General features: G+C 44.4%; 1 protein-coding gene across 4 annotated transcripts; it reads left to right on the forward strand.

Moving 5' to 3' along the window:
* The first annotated feature begins 5,214 nt into the window (after positions 1-5,214).
* On the forward strand, positions 5,215-19,822 carry LOC104332192 (SERTA domain-containing protein 2-like). 4 transcript variants are annotated; one of them, XM_075426957.1, is made up of 4 exons: positions 5,215-5,366; positions 6,087-6,136; positions 8,059-8,177; positions 16,216-19,822. In XM_075426957.1, exon 4 carries the CDS (start codon positions 16,220-16,222, stop codon positions 17,069-17,071), a length of 852 nt encoding a protein of 283 aa, XP_075283072.1. In that variant the 5' UTR covers positions 5,215-5,366; positions 6,087-6,136; positions 8,059-8,177; positions 16,216-16,219; the 3' UTR covers positions 17,072-19,822. The 4 variants fall into 4 exon arrangements, with proteins under 4 accessions (XP_075283072.1, XP_075283071.1, XP_075283074.1 ...); XM_075426956.1 differs by lacking the exon at positions 6,087-6,136; XM_075426959.1 differs by lacking the exons at positions 5,215-5,366; positions 6,087-6,136 and adding an exon at positions 5,579-5,664.
* The last annotated feature ends 68 nt before the right edge of the window (positions 19,823-19,890 follow it).

The following is a 19,890-nucleotide window of genomic DNA, read 5'->3' on the forward strand; positions in this document are numbered from 1 at the left end:
AATTGTTTCTTTGGATGAAAAGCACCGTTCCCGGGCCGCCTCGGAGGCGCAGCAGTGAGGGCTTTCAGCCTTCAGCAGGTTAGGGATTCACCTGCAAGTCTTCACACTCGCCAGGAATTGCCTGTTTTCAAAACTGTCCTTAGACTGCTTCTGAAATCTCAGGTATGTCTGGACTGCTTTAGTAGGCATTTTAAAAAGCAGTATTGGAAATTGACTGATAGGATAGTGTTATATTCTAATTATCAGACCATTATGGATGTCTTGTGCCTCAGAATATTGATTTGAGTGTATGACTGCTTTACAGTTCTGCAACTTATTCCATATTCCAGTATAACTAAACATACTGTGTCAAAAGCTAGGACAAAAAAAAAAATACCCATTTATTTGCTGACATCTTGGATAAAACAAAAATGCTATCAAAAGTGACTTCTGTTCAAAGTGAAAGTATGTTTATGTCTCAGGCCTAGGATGTGTAGTCCCTTGTGCAAAAAACCCATGACTGATCATGACAAATTTTCATTGCTCATCAGCTCTTAAATGAGTGTGATTTCACACTATGTGACTAATACTAAAAGTGCAAAACCAGCAAGTTGCAAAGAAATGAAATATACATCTTAGGAAAACATGTATTTTTGTCAGTTTGGCTTGTTCAGCTATAAGCTTTCACAAGGATTGCCTAAACTCCTTTTGGTGTCTCTTGCAAAGTTGACAGTTAAGATGAATTTTTCTCTTTTTTCAAAAGTTCCACAAAGATGAAATCCCGCTGAATAATTCAGGTTGTCAGGAAAAGAGATTGACTTCAGATGTCTGTACTGACTTGACTTTTTTTAAAGCGAATAAAAAATACTAGAATTTCATTATCTGACATGATTTTTGTAAGTTTGTATGGTAGCTTTTTTCAAAAAAACAATTACTCCTTTGTTTAACCAAGATTCCCTCAAAATGAGTGGTTTATGACTTGAAGAATTACTGTGGTAAATGTTGATGCACGACCCACATGTCAACAGGAAAATATAAAGCTGGAGGCAACTTTCCATTGCAGGGAAAACATTCAGTAATTTCAGCTGTCATTTTTTTTAGGGAAGAATAATTGAAGATACAGGTGATTACATGACTTTTGCAAAAACAGAATTAAAAAGAAATTGTATCCACATGTCTGCTGTATTTGGAAGTCCCCTAGGAGCATGTGGGAAGTGGCAAGTACGTACTGCAACAGTGAAATACTACAGCAAAGGAGCAGTATATCGTATTTTTCATGTGCCAATTACAGTCAAGTTTTGGAGATCAGGAAAATGTAACTTCAACCTCGGGTTGTGCAAGCTTGCAAAACAGGACTTCTAAAGGGAAGAGCAGGTATGTTGCTAAAAAAAAACCACAAGAAGAGTTTAATACTCGGAGGGGAAAAGCAGTACTTATAACAAATTCACTTTTCTGTGTCTGAGGTTATTACTGAGAGAAATGCTAGATATGGAAGGTACTGGGGTGTTGAGATTTTATTTTTGGTCCAGTGCGCTGACTGAATTTTAAGATAAAATTGTTGAATGGCTATTTGTTTTAATTGAAGCCCAGTAGTATGGTTTGCTTTTGTGTCTCTGCTTTGTTTGAAAGGTATTGTGAGAAAGTATTTTTTCTTGTAAATTGTGGTTGTTTTCGCGAAATAGAATGGTGGCTTATTTAGTACTCTGACAAATATTCAATAATGCGGGTTTTTTAAAGAAAAACAACCATAGTGAGTCCTGGAACTTTTTTAAGCGTGGACTGTCATGGTTTAACCCCAGCCAGCAACTAAGCACCAGACAGCTGCTCACTCACCTTTGCCTGGAGGGATGAGGGAGAGAATCAGAAGGGTAAAAGTGAGAGAACTGTGGGTTGAGATAAAGACTGTTTAATAGGTAAAGCAAAAGCCCCATGCACAAGAAAAGCAAACCAAGGAATTCATTTTCTGCTTCCCATCGGCAGGCAGCTGTTCAGCAATTCCCAGGAAAGCAGGGCTCCATCACACATGACGGTTACTTGGGAAGGCAAATGCCATCACCTTGAACATCCCTCCCTTCCTTCTTCCCCTGGCTTTATATGCTGAGCGTGACGCCATATGGTATGGAATACCCCTTTGGTCAGCTGGGGTCAGGTGTCCCAGCCGTGTCCCCTACCAGCTCCTTGTGCACCCCCAGCCTCCTCCTAGTGGGGCGGGGTGAGGAGCAGTGAAGTCCTTGACTCAATGCTCAGCAGTGACTAAAACATCCCTCTATTATAAACACTGTTTTCAGCACAAAGCCAAAACATAGCCGCATAAGAGCTACTGCGAAGAAAATTAACTCTACCGCAGCCAAAACCAGCACAGGAGGTGAAAGAGAGATCAGGAGAAAACTGCATTCTGTAGTGATACCCAGTAATCCAGATAAGGGAGAGACAGAAGTTTCCAGGCATGAGACTAGCTTCAATTAGAGCTTGTACTTTAGACTCAGAGGCAATTAATCATAGGCATAAATCCACAGGAGAGCAGTCTTCATTAGTTCCTGTGTTCCTGGAACTGTGTTTTGAATAGATGCCTAGTACGAAGGTAAGTGGAAGTAGCAAACCTTCAGTAATCCTTTCGGATGAGTTATATAGAGACCCTGATGGGTTTTAGGGGTGGAGTGTTTTCTGGTTCATGTGAAATTTGCTGCAAAAGCAAAAATGCTGCTCATGAGAATAGTATCCTGGCCTGCTGCAGTGAGTATAGTCATACTGAAAGGCTGTGTTTAAATAAAAAAAAAAAAATCATATTGTTAAGTCCTCCGTTTGCCTCAAGGTTTAGTTTAAGTCAAAATAGGAGAGCATTAAAGACTCTAGAACATGACCTCATTTGAGAAAGTAAGGGCCTTTTAAAGATTGCCAAGAAAGACCTTATATGTGAGCTCAGCCCTCTGAATTCTTAAGCCTGTGAGACAAACACAGCTCCTGTAGCGTAAGATGCGAGTCGCACGAGACATAAACATTGCTAAGCTGAACTAGGATCCAGTTCTTTTAAATGGATCCTACTGGTGACACGACAAGCGAAAAAGTGAAAAAAACCTTTACAAATAATCAGTGTATTTTGTGTAATTTCTGTTAACTTCTGTAAATGTTAGGCCACAAATGCAAAGTTCTGATGTGTGTATTTAAACAACTCAGTGTTTTTCATGGATCTTGTCAGAGCATGCATGAAACAGAACTGAGCTTTCTAAAAATTCCTGCTGTAGAAGGCACACACACCCTGCCCTGTTAAACAGAACAAAACTTGGTTACAAAACAGCTAGCCACATTAGGTTAATAACTTAAGAAAGAGTGGGGAGAGCGGGGCAGCGGGTGTTGGTGCCCGCCGGAGGTCTGCTGAGCGGGGATGGCTGTGCTTCACCCATCGCGGCTCCTGGCAGCGGCGGTCGGGAGGAGATGGAGGCGGCGGGGCTGAGAGAAGGGGGCTGGGGGCTGCAGTGACGCGCTGCAGCTCTGGAGGGGAACGGATCGCCCGCCGTGCCCGGGCTGTGGGGCTGCCCCGAGAACACCTTGTGGTGGCCAGCTGGGGTCCAGTCTAGGAAACCTGATTTTTGCTCAAGCTATTAAAACGCTTTGGTGGTGCTGCTGGTTAAATTACCCCTTCGTACGCTGCATTAGACGTAATCCTTCCAGATACGTCCCTTCTACACCGGCTACCTTTGTGCGCCTCTCCCGTCTCGATTCCTGGGAGATAATCCCGAGCATATGGCGAGGGTCCGTCCTGCTCCTGGTTGTCCCTGGTTGACTCGAGCAGACGGAAGAATCCCGCACATCTTGAAGAGTTACTCTTCCACTTAAACCACAGCGCGTGGTGGGAAAAGAAGGGGTACGGGGGGGGGGGGGGTATTTGGTCCGCTTCCCCCCTTGGCGCTGCCACCCGTCCCCGGCTGACAGGTGGTGCGGGAGAGGAACCGCGGGGGTGGGGCCGTCACCCCCCAGCCATGCCGGGGGGCATCCCCCGCTCCCCTTCCGTGCTCCGGGACCCCCGGCAGCCGGGTCGGAGCACAGCCGTGGGCCCAGCGAGGAGCGGGGTGGCCGGGGGGGACGTCCCCGCGCCTCCGGCCGTGGGTCCCGCCGAGCCAGCCCCCGCCTTCGGGCCGCGGCCTGCGCGCTGCCGCCCCGGCCCCGTGCCCACCGGGGGGGCACGAGGGTGAAGGTCTGTCGGACCAGGGGTGGGGGGGGTGGCGTCAGAACCGCGAGCTGCGTCGCCGCAGAGAGCGAGCTCGCGCTTCCTCAGGGCTGCGGCCTGTCCCCGCCGGGCAGCCTCGGGCGCGAGGGACCGGGGCTGCGCTCGCGCCCGGCGCGGGAAGACCCCACCGCCGCCGCGCGCGCGCCTGGCTGCTCTTTGTGTTTTCCGCCCTGGGGACTCGCCCGAACCCGCCTGCGGGGGAGCCCAGCCGGGCCCCGCCGCTGTCCGGGGGCTCGCCGGGACCGGCCCCTCCGCACCCCCGAACCTCGGGTTCCGAGCCCGGGCTGCAGCAGCGCCCGCGCAAGCGCCGCTCGGTACGCGAGCGCCCGCGGCCGACAAACAGAAGCGGTCGGAGCGCGGCCCAAACCGCCTCGTCTGCAGGGAAAGGAAGCAGACACGGAGCGGAGCGGCCCCTCCCGGCGGGGTGCGCAATGCTCGGCGGAGCCCGATCGCGGCCCCGGAAGCGCCGGCCGCAGGAGCCGGGCCCCGCCACCCTCTCACTAACATTGGGCAACTTCCGCCGGAGACCGAGTTTAAACCAAAAAGAAAAGGCGGGGGGTGGGGGAGGGCGGGCTGCGGGGCTCGGGTCAGGACTGGCCGCTGCCGCCGCGGAGGGAGGGCTCCAAGCGCCGAGGCGCGGCACCAACGCCCGCCCGGCCCGGGTCTCCGCCCGCCGCCACTGCGGCCCCGCCGGCTCCGGGGTGGGGTCGGACCTGGCCGTGCCGCACCCTGCCCTGCCCGCCCGCTCGACAGCGGCACCCGCCCTCCGATTGGGCTGAGCTGGCTGGCTGCCCCGCCCGCTTTACCTCTCCCTGCTTTATTATTGGACGGTGACGCGGAGCTAGTGGGAGCCCAACCCTCCGGCTCGCCGGCCAGTCAGAAAATGGTTGCTGGGCTGGTGGAAAGGGCCGCCGGCCAATGGGAAGGCGGCCAGCTGGCGGGCGCCGTGCACGCAGCGCCCCTCCCCCCCCCCCCCCCTCCGCCGCCGCCACTGCCGCGGGCGGAGGGAAGGGCGGGGCGGAGGCTGCCGGGGCCCGGCGGGGGTGGCGCTCGCCTCCGCCTCCTGCCGGTCGGAGTCCCAGCCCGGCCGGCTGGCGAGGGAGGCACGGAGGGCACGGCAGGCAGCGAAGGAACGGGGAGGGGGGGGCTCCTCCGCTCCCAGGTGAGGCGCCGGGCCGGGGCGGTGGCTGCGAGGGAGGCGCCGTGAGGGGGCAGGGGCGGGAGGGCGGCCCCCACCGCGCTCGGGCGTGGGGCTGGCGAGCCCAGCGGCAGGGCGGGAGGGGCGGGCACGGCAGCGGTCGGGCCCCCCCCCCCCCCCCCCCATCGGTGGCGGAGGGCGGGGGCCCGGCGGAGCGCGGGGACAGGTGGGGAGGGCCGGCGGGCCCCGCGGAGTTACGGCTGGCGGCGGGGCGCGGGGGAAGTTGTCAGCGCAGTTATAATTAGCTCGGCCGGGGTCTCTGGTGAGCCGGGGCGGGGGAGGCGGGGGGGAAGTGTAACTTTCGGCGGCCCGGGGAGCGCGGGGCCGTCTCCGGTGACGGCGGCCGGCGGGAGGCCCCAGCGCGGCCCCCGCCACAAAGGCCGGACGGCGGCGGGTGCCGCTGGCAGGGCCGGGCGGGGAGAGGCTTCCTCCGCCGCGCCGGCACTCGCGATCGCCGCCTCCCGAGAGTGGCGGGCGGGGCGGGGAGGCCGCGGGAGGCCGGGCGCCCCGGTGGGCTGCGGGGCCTGGCTGGGCTGGTGGGGCCCGGGGTGCTGCAGGCCGTGCCGGGAGCGGGTCGGTTCCAGTGGCGTGGCTGGGAGCCCTGCGCCGCGTTCGCTACTTTGTTGTTTTTTTTTTTTATTTCGGCTGGAATTGTGTGGTTCGGGCGGTTCGCTGTGCCGTTAGCGCTGAAATGAATGCTGTGATCTCAGATTTCCAGAGTGACCCCTAAACAGGTACTGGGAAACTGCAAGGGAAGACGGTGAAAGAAAATGAAGGAAAAAAATAGTCCGCTGCAATATAATTAATAATGATTTACAGCTACCGTGTGTCTTCTATATTTTTTTTTTCCCCTTACCAGATTGTAAAAAACTAAACCTAGTAACGTTACCTCTGTAATGCTTGCCGGCACTCGTCCCGGTGTGGAATCGTACAGGGTAGACATCATAACCTTGACAGTTAATTTTTCAGAAGTCCTTCAAAGTATATAATAAAGGAATTAAATTTGATAACTTCTTGGACTTCATCCCTTCTGGTGAAGGGTTGGACTTTTAAAACACAACCAACAGTATGAGTTTTTTGTCAAATGCTTTCAGCTTTTTTTTTTTTTTTAACTGAGGTGCTGAAGTCTTAAACTTTTCAACATTTTAGTACACTTGTTAGCTTTTTTTTTCAGGATTCTTTAATGCTGAAAAGACTTAACATTGTAAAACATTTGTTCTTTTGTATTTGTTGTATAGACAATGCAATGAACGTGTGCTTCCCCCTGTGACCTAGCAAGTGCACTTTAATAAACCTCAGTAGTGACCTTTGGAACTCCTGCTGTTTCAGAGCAAATAGATTATGAATCTTCATTTGTCTTTTTTTTTTATTTATTTACAAATGGCGTGGATCTGCTTGTGGTAGGAAAGAAGTCAGCCTCTAGAAGGAGGAGGGAGATAGTAATGTCTTTATTGCTGTAGGTTAGATTTGGCATTCTTAGGTCACTGGGGTTTTATTGCTGTTTTCCTCCATCTTTACAGTTCTGAGATTCTGTAAATGGAGGAGCCCTTTGCTAACACCAGGCTATGAGTTGCTGTGTAAGATGAGCTGTATTCATTTACTTGTCCGTCTGTCTAAGTGTAAGAGTGCGTTTCACTATGTATGATTTTAAGATTCATAAAATAACGTATGAACTGTTGATACTTGATCGTGAAGGACTGTGTTCATCTGCATGACTACTGATCCCTGCTGTTGCAGTGAATTTGTGAAGTAGTTGGCTTGCTGTGTTTGGGGGGCAGGTGGGTGTCTGTGTGTGTGTGTGTGTGTGTGAAATGTGTATCGTACACACACAAATATGCTGAATACAATCCAGATGGTAGGCTGTTAGCCTGTCTAAGGGCTTAAATTCTTGGAATTAAAAACCATCAATTCTTCAGGTGGAGTTGAGAACTCAAGAGCACAGATCATGCAATTCTGTCCACGTTTCCTAGCCTAGTCCACGGTTTATTGTCACTTCAGCCTTTTCACATTTCCGAGAGTTTCCAGTGCCTTGTTCTAATCCATGATTTAATCCATGTGGTCTCTAGCCAAACTGCAGATGTTGCTTTATCAGGGTTTTGATGAAAATGATGCCACACTGACTATTATGTGCAGTCATGGGACATCCTGCCAGCTGCCTTCTCATACGGGTTTTGTGTATGCTGAAAATGAGCAAAGTTAGGGAGTTTAATAAAAGTCCAACTCCTTTTCCAGCCTGCAGATGTTAGGAGATAATTCTGAAATGTACTTTTTTACAGTTCCTGGTGTTGTCTCTCCTGATACATGACTTCTGAGATGATTACAACTATAAATTGGTGTTCAGTAACCTGAAGAAGTGAAAGTACAACAAGAAGCAAGTTCTTATCCTGAAGCCCAACACTTAGAGGATCAGCGTTCTGTTCTGTAGCATTCATTTATGAAAGAGAATTTCCATATTTTATGTGTTCATAGGTGAAACTGTTAGGTCCTCTTGTTTCAAGGTATTCATGAACTTCAGCTTTTCTAATTAAGTGTATCTGTTTTAATAGGATTTAGCACAAATCGTTTAAAAAGTTGTATTGAATTGTGCACTTAATACTTCTGGTTTAAAAAAACCTCACATAGTAATGAAATATTCTGCTTTTTTTTTCCCTTTCAGTCACTTCATCCTGTCTCGGTGGATGGCTTGGCTTCTTGAATAGTTCAAGACTCTTGGATGACCACACTTTATGCAAAATCTGGAATCTTCCTGCCTGGACTCCTTTCTGTTTTCTAAGGGTAACTACTTGTATGTTTTTGTGAAAATCATATCTTGTGTGCATAGCGCATGTTCTGATAATCAGCTGTAGATGTTATTTTTGTGGGTTAGAATGGTAAACTGAAAAAGAATGGGGTATATAATATCAGGTGAAGTGTTTTAGGCTTGCTGAATAGTGTAAGCCCTTTGGTTTGAATATTCTGAGTTTGCATTACTTTTTTTCCTTTATAACAAGAAGTACTGTAATGTGACAAGATTTAATATTGCCATAAGATCACATTTCTTGGAAATTTGTTAAGTAAGGCCTCGATTTTACAGTGAGTTCCACTGTTCAGCTGCTGAAATTGAGTGTTACAGTCTTGTCTCTTGAGGAGAAGGCACTTTGGATACTGAATAAAAGTTGTTGTGTGCTACTCGGTTAGAGAAAATTTAAAGTGATTTCTGATTTGGTTATTGAAAACTATTTACCTAAATGTCCCATACGGAGAGCTAGAGTAAATGCATGGTCCTCTATCAGGAAAGGAGAGCTTCCCCCTCCCAGCCGGCTGCTTTTACTGTTAGTGGTCTGGTTTTTCTGTTAAAGTATGGGCATGCCAATTGGATATAGTTAATAAGCTCTAGCTTGTGTTATTGAGGGATTTTTATGTAGATCACTGTAACCCTAAAATACATGTCAGTGTTACCTAGGGGAATACATCTAGTATCTCTGTGTTTGAAGTAAATAGATACTGTAGAGAAAACAGATTGAGAACTGTTCAGTTGATCAGAACGAGCTGTGAAGAGGTGTGTCATCACATCACCTTTGCAGATATAATGATTATTTGTCTCTCCAGTGAGGTACTTTGGTGGAACCCAGGTGGTTTGGTTCTTGTTTGGATTCCTTTATGTTCTCATGTAATTACAGTTTGGTTTTACTATGGGAGTTCCTAGATTTAGTTACTCTTGATCATGTGTTAGCTTTTGCTAACTACTGTTGATCCTTAGTTTAAATGATTCTGGGCCCTTCTTCTGCTAAAAAAAAAAAAGTCTTGTAAACACACTCTCGTTAAAAATACACACCTGTAGGCTTTATTTGTAAATGTGGGACTAAATATACAAGCATAGAGGGGGAGAGGAAGGAGAAGAGTGACAGTGGTTTGGTTTGTTTTCTGTTTGGGTGGAAGTATTTCTCTGCCTAACACTGATACTGCCTCAGCAGCTTTCTGTATTAGCTGCTGAGAATCCGGTTCATTTACTGTTGCAAAGAGCCCAGATCCGCTTGCTTTAGCTTGTGGAAGGTACGAATCCTAGCAGGAAGGTGTGCATCCTAACAGGGGAGTGAGTTTCTTCTCCAGAGTGAAATGTTGTGCTCTGAAACTTAGCTGCGGTAGTGTGTAAGACAAAGCTCTTAGCAGTGCTTCATGAAATAAAATGGGAGTAACGAACTTGGGAAGAAGTCCTTTATTGTGCAGGAATTTTCCAAATCCTGTTAGACACAACATAAACAGGTTGTGTCGGAGGTGGGGGGTCAAACTAACTTTTGAATCAAGGTAAAACTCAGTCCCAAGTGCTTTGTAAAGGTAATTTCAGCTTCTAAAATATCAGTGTACGATATATGCTTATTCTCTGTGTCCACAAATAGTGAAGTGACAGTAGGAAGGTTATGAATTCCAGACTAATTCTGTGCTAGACTCAAGTCTTCTTCTCGTTCCTTTCCTCTACCTAATGAATACTCTTCAGCCTACTCTTACTTTCAAAATGCGAGAAAGGATGTTCGGTACGTCCACAGGTGTGGGGGTTTTTCTGTGTGGTTTTGGGGTTTGCTGGTGGGGGGGGAGGGTGGTGTTTGGTTTGGGTTTTTTTAAGTCTGAACAGTAGTGTATCTCGGGTCTGTGTGCCAGTTGCTTTACTAGTAACAGACTTAGGTGCATTATAGGACAGGATTTGGTGGCCAGAAAGTTGATATTAATTCTCCCTTGTTTGAGCAGCTATTTTCCGGTCATTTCTAGCTCCTGTAAAGAAGTTGTTACATAGGAGTTTAGGTATGGGTGTAAGCTGGTAGGACTGCACTCCTCCCTGTATGCACACTTTTAGCCACTTGTGCCTTCTCCAACAGTTACTCATCTTGGCTGAACTGGGGCAGGGCTGGGAGGGGTGGCGAGGCAGTGGGCTTAAATACATTTTTGTGTATTTTAAAGCGTCTTCAGGTCCAAATTACTTTTCACGTTGGTGTGTTCTAAGGTGTTTAATCCTCCTTCCCTCACTTCCTCTGAATTTTTGCTAGCAGCCAAGATGTGGTGTTACGGGATCTCCAGCAGTTGCTGAGGACACCCGATCAGATAGGCCGTTCTGCGTACTCTGACGGCTTACTGTGTTGCGTAAGTCGTGTTCAAGTGATCAGAGCTAAGTCCGGATGGGAGGACAGGATTTGTGCTGTGTCTGTTAACTGCACCTTCAGCCTTACCTTTTTCTTGTGCGGCTGCTTGTACGTGGAATACTAGTCAAGAGCCAGTCCACTACGTAGTTAAAACTATTGATGAAATTGTGTTGCCTGAGCTAAAATACACTTCAGGTGGTGGAAAGATTATCATTAAAAATAATGTGGCATACATCAGATAATTCTGGGAAATAACCATAACTGTAGGGGTGTTTGTCTTCCTTTGCGCTTCCTGCAGATAGATGTGTGCTTGTGAAACATGTGTCCGTGGAAGAGAGGGGAGAGCAGAAAATCAGGCTATCAATCAGCTTCGGTCAGTCACTAACACAAGTTTACAATCCAAGGAAACTTTTCTCTGTTTTTACTGTTACATGCTTTCTACAGTTATGAGCAAAAGGAGACTTTGAAAGGGAGTTACCCAAATCACAATGGCAATTAATTTTGATTTTAATACTGAAGTTGCATTACTGAAAACTAGACAGGCAGCTTTCACTCATGAGATGCTTGCACTTATTCAACACCAGTATTTCTATCCTATGAGAAAAAGCAATTTATAGCTTTGAGGCAGTCTTAGGCTGAAAAATGCAACACTGTGGCTGTATGAAAAGGATCAAGCAAGTCTGAATTCAATAATATCCTAAAGAGAAAAGCCAGAAGGGACCACTATCAATGAAATGATTTTGATCTGCATAATGTGGGCCAAGCACTTTATTGATGATCTTGCTATTTAAATACATTCTTTAACGGTAAATGAATAACTCTTGCGTAGTTGACTGTAGTGCTTGTGTTGTGCATGAAAAGTTTGTGTTCGAACAATACTAACTGTGGCAGTTGTGTGTTATATACTCAAGTTTTTTGAAGCTTTATTGAAAATCAAAGCTCTGTGGCGTTCTGAGTTCTAAACACTGTTTAACTCTCTCTTAAAATGTGTTTTTTGGAAAGTGAGGAAGAGGAAATTAAGTAGTTTGCCCAGATAGAAGTAAGTGAGGGCTTTCACATGCTGTGTTCTTCTTTGTGACTGTTTCCAGCTGTACTTCCTAACCATGTGTCAGTGGCAGCTGCGCTGCACTATCAGACCCTGTGACAGATGGAGCTGCTTTTTTCCTCCGAAATGGTGGCACGAGTCCTGTATTGTCCACAACACTTTGCAATGTGAATTTTTCTTGGTAGCCTGGAATGTTTCTTCTGAGTAGCTGTGCGCTCCCACCAGGCCTGTTTGTTTGCTTTTCTGCATGGATTTGCCAGCCAGGGACGTGCCTCTTCCCTCCAGGTTTTTTCAGACTCTTCTGCAGTGTCGGATTACAGCACATGGATGCTTCTCACCATTTTAGCAGGGAGGAGTTTCGGTGATATGTCCTCCGTGGAACTGGAAGGGACTGAGGAACGTGGTGTCAGGGGCAGAATTTCTATGGACAGACTCCTTTGTGGTTCAGTGACATGGATGGAGAGTTTCGCACTCCTAAACATTGAGTTCATTTTGCTTCCTTTTCTCTATATGTGCAAAATAATTTAAATTTAAAAAGCATTTTGCCATAAATGACCTGTGGCTCAGTTTGCATTATTGTAATGAGAGAAGATGAAAAAATGCCTGGAAAAAAAAATATTGAGATACGGTGTTCCTCATTGTTCATTTCGTGACAAAAGATTCTAAAATAGAGCAGCTGAACTCAAAACTTTTTCTTAAAGTTCAAGAGTGACTTACAGCTTGCCTCTTCTATTATCGAACAGCTATGTGTGGACATCACATTTGAGGTTGGCATAAACTTTAATTTTTGTTCAGTTTGTTTACTTACAAATTACAGAGTTATCAGATTGGCACATTCCAGAATCCTGTTACTTGATCCAATTTTTTTGCGATCTGAGTAGGTTGCTGGAATTAGGCTGGCGTAAGGAGAGTGCAGTTTCTAGACGCTCCTCGTGTTTTAGTATTCCCAGCTTGCACTTCTTTGAACTGGCTGTGTGGTTCTGTTAGGTGATGGAAAGGACCAACAGCTGTACAGCGGTCACCTGGTCATACAGGATGGTCTGGGCATGGTAGCCTGGATTTTTGTGTGGACTTCTGTCTGTTTTTCTTAGTACCAAAATTGAAGTGGAGGGAGCACCGCATAATTAAATAATGTGATCGATATCTTATATTGCAAAATAGTGCTATCAAAATAGTGCTATCAAAAGAGAGCATTTGACTGGTTTGTGAATTTTGGGTTAGGAATGTGTGCGTTAATACCCAGTGCTACAAAAGGTCAAGTTACCTAGAAAATACGGCGCAGTTTGTTAAGGATATGACCCTGTCAGAAATTCTTAAGCTAGAAAGTAAAGCAAAAGGCCTGATAAAATGTAGATTAGCTGGTAACAAAGGGGCTTTGTATCTTTTGTAGGTCAGCAGCTGAGTGTGTTTGACAAGAACTGAAATTTAATGTCTCCTGTAGCAACCATGACACTAGTTATTTTTAAATCCACTGTACCAGTGGTACTCTGGTTTTCATTAGCCTTTTCCAAATTTTTATGTAACCTCTGAAGTCATCTAGCTCCTGGAGGGGGACTGAGAGATCCTTGCAATTAGGCAAAAATCATACCAAACAGAAAGAGTTTCTAAAACATAATATAGGACACAGACATAGGTTTGTGTATTTTAAAAATAAAATAAAAAAAAAATCTTTGACATCTAGAGAGAGGGGAGTCTGTTAAGTAGAAACATTTGAATTTGGAGGAAATAGTGTTTCTTGCACTTAGTTTTTGTAGTTCACAGTGCTGTCATGCTTAAGCCTTGTTACGCATTTCTAGAATTCCCTCAGACAAGTTTTATGAAGGAAGTTTGAGGAATGAACAGGAGGGTGCCTGTACGTAAGCATTAAATATTTAGTCTAATTAGACTACTGTATGAGTTTAAAAGTTTTAACAATTAATTTCAGGTTGATTTTGCGAAATTGTGTGTCCTCACATGTGATTGTTTGTTTGCTCTTTAAGCTTGCTTACAGATTTTAAATACTACTCCGCTTTTGAGATGCTGGAAATTAACGTTATTTGTATAACTCACACAGATAAGTCTAGTATTTCCTGTGTTTCTAATGCAGTGTAAATACATATCTTAAAATATCTTAATAGCAGTAAATTGTCAAAACCAAGCATTCTGAATGTATAAAATGTCAGAATTACTGTTCCCTGTATGGTCTTCATTTCGTTCCCTTCTGAGTGTGAATTTTGGTCTGCTTTAGTTAGTGGAGAGAAAAAAAGAAAAACAAGCTAATGTGCAGTGAATGGGAAGGATGGTGCTTAGTGAAGAAATAGCCATTTGGATGTATATTTTTATTCTTTATGGTAATGGTATGGGGTAATGCCTTAGTGAAGTGGTTAAACCATGACGCTTGGGTAGTACACAGCATTTAAATGCTACTTAAAAAGAAGTTAATATTTTTATTGTGAGTTTTCTGTGATTTGAAGACGCTAAGAGTCTTCAGGATATATTCTGAGTTGGTATAATTAGCAACAGTTTTACTGTGAAGTCCTACATAAATGTGATGTTTTTCCATAGATTGTGTCTAAAAATTATCAGTTGCTGACAGTGTTGTCGATAGTTTGACTGAGGATGACACACACACACTGCCCCCTGAAATACTTTTTAGTATTATGTTTGATGCCTGAACTTTGTGTCTAGATTTCTGCTGATTTTGTTTGCAGTTGAGCGCTTGGTACTGTCTGGGTCTGTTTGCTCTAGGTGGGGTTCTGGAATGGGGGGTGATACGTGACGAGTGGGGGAAGATCACCCAGGTGAACAGGCACACCGCAACCAGACGCCTTAGGTTTTTGGGGGGATTCGGCTGGTGCTGTGGCAGTTTAGCAGAAAACTTGTGAGTAAAACAGACTTCACAAGTTAAAAATTTGCAGCACTGGTAAAATTACAAGTAGTTAGTTGTTTTTTTGATAGTGAATGTGTTAGTAAACTGAACTATAGGTGAAGCTACTACCTGTTACGTAAAAATGCTGCCTTATGACAGAACTGATTTCATCCAGATATGTCCCTGAAAGAAAAAAGTGGGTATGATGGAGCAGTCTTAGACTCCGTTGCCAACTGTCTGTTTTCTCCCTGTCTGTCTTACTAAGACGTGCACTGCTTGCTTACTTTCTGTCCCTCCAGAGGAGCAGAGTTCTCCAGCAGCCGTGTCTGGGCAGATGGATGTAGCCATGGAGCCCCACAGTGCTTCCTGCAAATCTGGAGCAATCCCAAAAGCAAGAGAGGCTTTTTCCTTCTGCCATCTCCTTGTCCCCAAAAGTCTAGCAACAGGCTAGCAGCTGGCAGCTGCGGCCGTCAGCTGAGCCATTGCTGGCAGTATCCAGCACTCACGTGAAAAGGGAGCTGGGAGGCCCTCTGCAGCGTGCGGGGTCTGGATCGTGGCGAGTGGAGGATCTGCCCTTAGTCTGACACTGGGTGTCTAATTTATGATTGCTTAGGTTTTTAATTGTTTGGAGTGAGGTGTCTGTATTCCATGGACACATCAAGATGTGTGTAATCAACATTTTACCAGTGTCCCCTGTGCATGGTGTACTGCCTTTTCTGTGTTTATGCAAGTGATTGCATAGCGCTTGTTGTCCCTAATAAAACACTTTGTATTTTGAATGGTAATTGCGAAGTACCCAAGCGTGTATTTGTTTGGATCACGTGTATTTTAGGTGTGCACGTATGCACTTTTTTGTACCACAGTGTTCTAGACCTACCGAATTTCAACGCAAAAGCACACAAAGCAGACTGAAAGCAACTAAATTCCATTTATTTTAGTTATTTACCAAAATTGGTCATTTTTAAAATGCCATTTGATAGACTCCTACTGCATGTCCTTAGTGTTAAGTCAGTAGCAGGCAATGAACCAGCAGCCACGAGCGCTGATCATAATTCTGTGAGCTCTGTGGCCTAGCCACAGTTCCTAGCACCGTTTAGCTGAACTGCTAAGCCGTGGAATGGATGTAGGGATCCTGTGGGAAGCCCTGTTGTTGGTCCAGCTGGGTGATTCAGTGGTAGTAAAACAACTTTCAGTCACCAAAGAAGAGGGAGAGAAAGGAGTTCTGTAGAGATCTCAGAGACACTGAGCAAGACCTGAAGAGTACCTTAATGAGATAAGTGTTGAAACTAGCTTTAAAATCTTACCTACTGTACCTAGTAATGAATGTTAAAATGAAAATGTTGAAATACTTTGTATAGATGTGATATATTAAGCAACTGTTTTATTTCATGTGGACATTCAGATATTTCTCATTAGTGAATTTTTGTGTGCTCCATAACTTACATGGATAAGTTGCTAAAAAGCTCACCTGTTAAAGTTTTTAAATAATTCATATTCTTATAGAAGAGTTAAAAGTAAACCTTAAAACCAAAACTTAGAAGTAAATAGCTTTTTAAAAAAACAGTTACTGTATTTTTCCTGTTTTCTGTTAAAAAAAGTTGTTGTGAAACAATACAGCTGGAAAGTGCATCTTATGAATGAAAGCAATATCTTGCGTAGGAGTTTATTCTGTCTTTCAGCATTTTATGGCATTAGGATCTAAGTTAACCAACACATTGTATGCTGCTGACTTTTCAGAAGTGTCCGTTGAGGTCTTGCAGAAGCAGTGATAGTCGTGCCCAAGGTTAATTGATAATTTTTCTCTTTCAGGTTCATGTTGGGGAGAGGTCTAAAACGCAAGCTGAGTGACTATGAGGAGAACATGGCTGGCCTCTCGAGTGCCTTTGATTCCAGTCGAAATCTTCCGTATCCGCTTAAGAGGCAGTTGGTGCTTAATATGTGCCTCACCAAGTTACAGACGTACAAAATGCTGGTGGAACCGAACTTGCACCGCTCTGTCCTCATAGCCAACACAGTACGGCAAATTCAAGAGGAAATGAGACAAGAAAGTAATCAGCAACCCGTTAATATCTGCCCTGGCATTACTCCTGGTTCTCACAGCTACGCAGGGATGGAGTCGTCTGGGATTTCCCTTCAGTTGCCTTCAGGTATTAGTCAGCAAGAGTCTAACTGTTGCGACTTGCGGTCTGTAGAAGACCCGATTGAAAATAGCCTGCTGATAGTTTCAGATGATGATATGTCATCTGCTATTTCATCTATTCTGAAGGATTTAGACTTTGTAGAAGATATAAGTCCACCTACTTGTCTTGTTCCTGCTGGAGATGACCAGCCAAAGTTTCCAGAAAATATCGGTCTAAAACTAGAAGATGATAGACAGGATTTGAAGGGAGCTGAATGTGTGTTTGGTTCCTTTGAGATTTCAAATTCAACTAGTTACTTGAAGGATTTGGCAATAGACGACATTTTTGAAGATATTGACACTTCCATGTATGACTCGGACTTCTGTTGCCCTCCGCTAATGCCGCCCAGACCACCCTCTCTTGCAACAGAGGAACCACTGAAAACCTTTCCATCTTGTAATTCTTCCTCAGCAAGCAACATTCAGATATGTAGAACAGATCTGAGTGAGCTGGACCACATCATGGAGATTCTCGTTGGATCCTGATACTTGTTTTACCCAAAGATACTTCTTAACTGCCACTTCCATTTGGTTTCAGGACAAAAGCCACTGGAAAAGTTGTAAAGAATTCTTTAGAACACAAACTAAAAATAATTTGTCCGTAGTGGGATTTTCTAAATAATTCCAAAACTTCTAAACCAAAAAAGTGGCAGATTTTTTTTAAGAAAAGAAATATTTATTTATCAGAACTGTGCAATCATCTTTTTCCTTCCAGGGTGTATGTGGAACAATAGGCACATACCCTTATCACCCCTCATGCCTCTTTCAATAAACTTTTTTATGTGCAATTTTTAATTTGTCAGAAGAATTTACATGCAAAACAAATTTCATATGAAATGATCTTTTACAAAGCCTCCACTTTATTTTTAATATCAGAGTCTATGCCAAGTTGGCATACGTCAAGCTGCGTAGTTGGATTGCGTGGATTGCAGAAGCATTACTAGAGATGGGTATATTTTAAAAACGAGACACGCTTTGCTTTCTTTTGGTCAGAAAAGCAGATCAAGACACTTGTCAACAAAGTCTCTTGCATTTTCTAAAGCATTCAGAACTATTTATTTTTGTAAATTTTATAGTCTTTCTACATTTTACTACGTTATTTCATCATAGTTCAAATATAATGGACTTCTAGTCGGATGCGTTTAGCACTACCTCTGAGCTGAAATGCTTTAACTCTTTCCAGTGCTTCGTCTAAGACTGCAGATCTTTCTATTTTTCTGGGGGGGAAAGTACTTCTAACTCATTAGGCTGATCCTTTGACAGTGACCTAGCTGATTTGTGAAATCAAGGGTATTCAATGTTTAAAAACTTTTAAGTATTTACAGATGTAATTTATATGTAGATTGTGCAATTTAACATTTTTCTGTCAGTATTACGTGCTTAGATTTTGAATAATCTTGGCGTTCTTTAAATTAAAACTTACTATGTACAGGTAGCTTTTTAATCTGTTCTGGAAAACACTGTCCTTCGACCCTGTTTTCACTACAAAGTTTAAGATGATTTTTAAGTGCAATATTATTTAAAAAGATACACATTTGTATACCTGGCATTGTGGAAAGAAACGCTTCAAACGTAAAACTTCTAGCACCTTCGGAGGATACTCGAGAGAGCGTTTTCTGTATCCTTTAAGAAACAAAGCTGAGAACATGTCTTGCTACGCCAGCGCTTGCTGCTTGGAACGCTCCTGAGGCCCCCGTCAGTGTGGGTCAGAGCCGGTGACCCAGCACCGTCGTGCGGCTGCGTGGGAGCCCGGGGCTCTGACGGCGCGGGTGGGCTTCGGGAGCGTCGGGGTGCTGCTGCAGATCGTGCTGGGCCAGGAGGGCTGCGTCTGTCTGACACGCGTGCGTGTCCGTGAGTACCTGTAAGCGCACACGTTAGCCCAAGGTGAGATGTGCAGTGAGAACAATTTTGCCCTAAGACAGTTTGGATCCTGCGTTTCAGCTTGAACCGAGGTCTGTGTTGATGCTTGCTGTTGTCTTCTGAACTACACACTTGCACATTAGTTTTTGTTTGGGTTTTTTTTTAATTGTTTTTTAATTATAAAACTTTTACTTTGTTCTTGAAAGCTGCAGCACCTGTCTTGTAAGAAAATTTGCAGTTGTAAAAGCTTTGCTTTGGTTTGTTGGTTTTGGGTTTGGTTTTTTTTTTTGTTGTTCTGCTGAGACTTTTCATGAATGGGGCATCGGCAGAGGGGGGAAAAAAATGTTGCCTGTGTGTTGCATCTCACAGAAGTTGAAATCCTGGCCCTATTGCAGGGGCCAGGGTGTCACCTACTATCTCTAGTCTTAACTGATGCTGTGGCACACCTACCTTGTGCAAAGATCTCCATTTTTTACTGTGACTGTTGTGGTTAACAGTTAGCTGCCGATACAGTTTGGTATCCCAGACGAGTGGAGAACCAGTTCAGGTCACATCCTCGCAGCCATCTGGGTTGTTTAGCAACCGAAGGGTATAAATGTATTTATATGCATATAATGTATTGATTCTAATATAAAACTTCTGATCTAAAGTATTTTGAATTGCTGGATAAAGGGATTTGTTTGAAGAGTGTATAAATAGTTCTTGAAGAGGTACAGGTTCGGAATGTACACAGATTGTGCATTGTCTATAGACTACTCTGGCTTTTCCTCAGCCTCTACTTTTGTATTAAAGATATGACTGAATAAATCCTTGAACTATTAAGGGCCTTCTGCACTGTGATGAAGCAGAGTTGTGGTTAAAAATGTTTTTAAGTTCAGTGATGAGGAATAAAATAAAAAGACTGCATCTAATTTCTTTTTTTGCATTTGAAAATATAGAATGTTACTATGCAGTAAAGATATTTTGGTATGAAAATTGTATCATGTAGCAAATAGTGAACACTTAATAAATCCACTTACTCACCTTGCAGCCCCTACAGAAACATAAGAGAAGACGACTTGCTTTTCAGCATTTACATGCTACAGGTTTTTGTATACTTCAAAAACAGATTAAACTGTTGGTAAATGTTTTGTCAGGAATTCAGAATGCAGTTTTTGTTCAAGTGCTTGCTGTAGAGCTCTGTTTCTAATTGGTTGCTTGCATCACAGTGCCAAGACCGTAAGCTGGTGTGTAATGCAGTTCGGTTATGTATGGAGTTACGTGCAAAGGGAAGTTTAATTTTTAAATATGCACAGACTAATTTTAAAATCCTTCCATGTAAAATGAAGTTAGAGGCTAGTTGTGCTGGACCTATTTATTGTATGTTTGGAAATAAAAGCCACAGTTTTGCAGTTTAACAATTTATATTTTGAAGCCTTTGATATTTGACTGTTTCAAAGACAGAA

This window comes from Opisthocomus hoazin, chromosome 7, assembly GCF_030867145.1.
Source record: "Opisthocomus hoazin isolate bOpiHoa1 chromosome 7, bOpiHoa1.hap1, whole genome shotgun sequence".
Lineage (NCBI taxonomy): Eukaryota > Metazoa > Chordata > Aves > Opisthocomiformes > Opisthocomidae > Opisthocomus > Opisthocomus hoazin.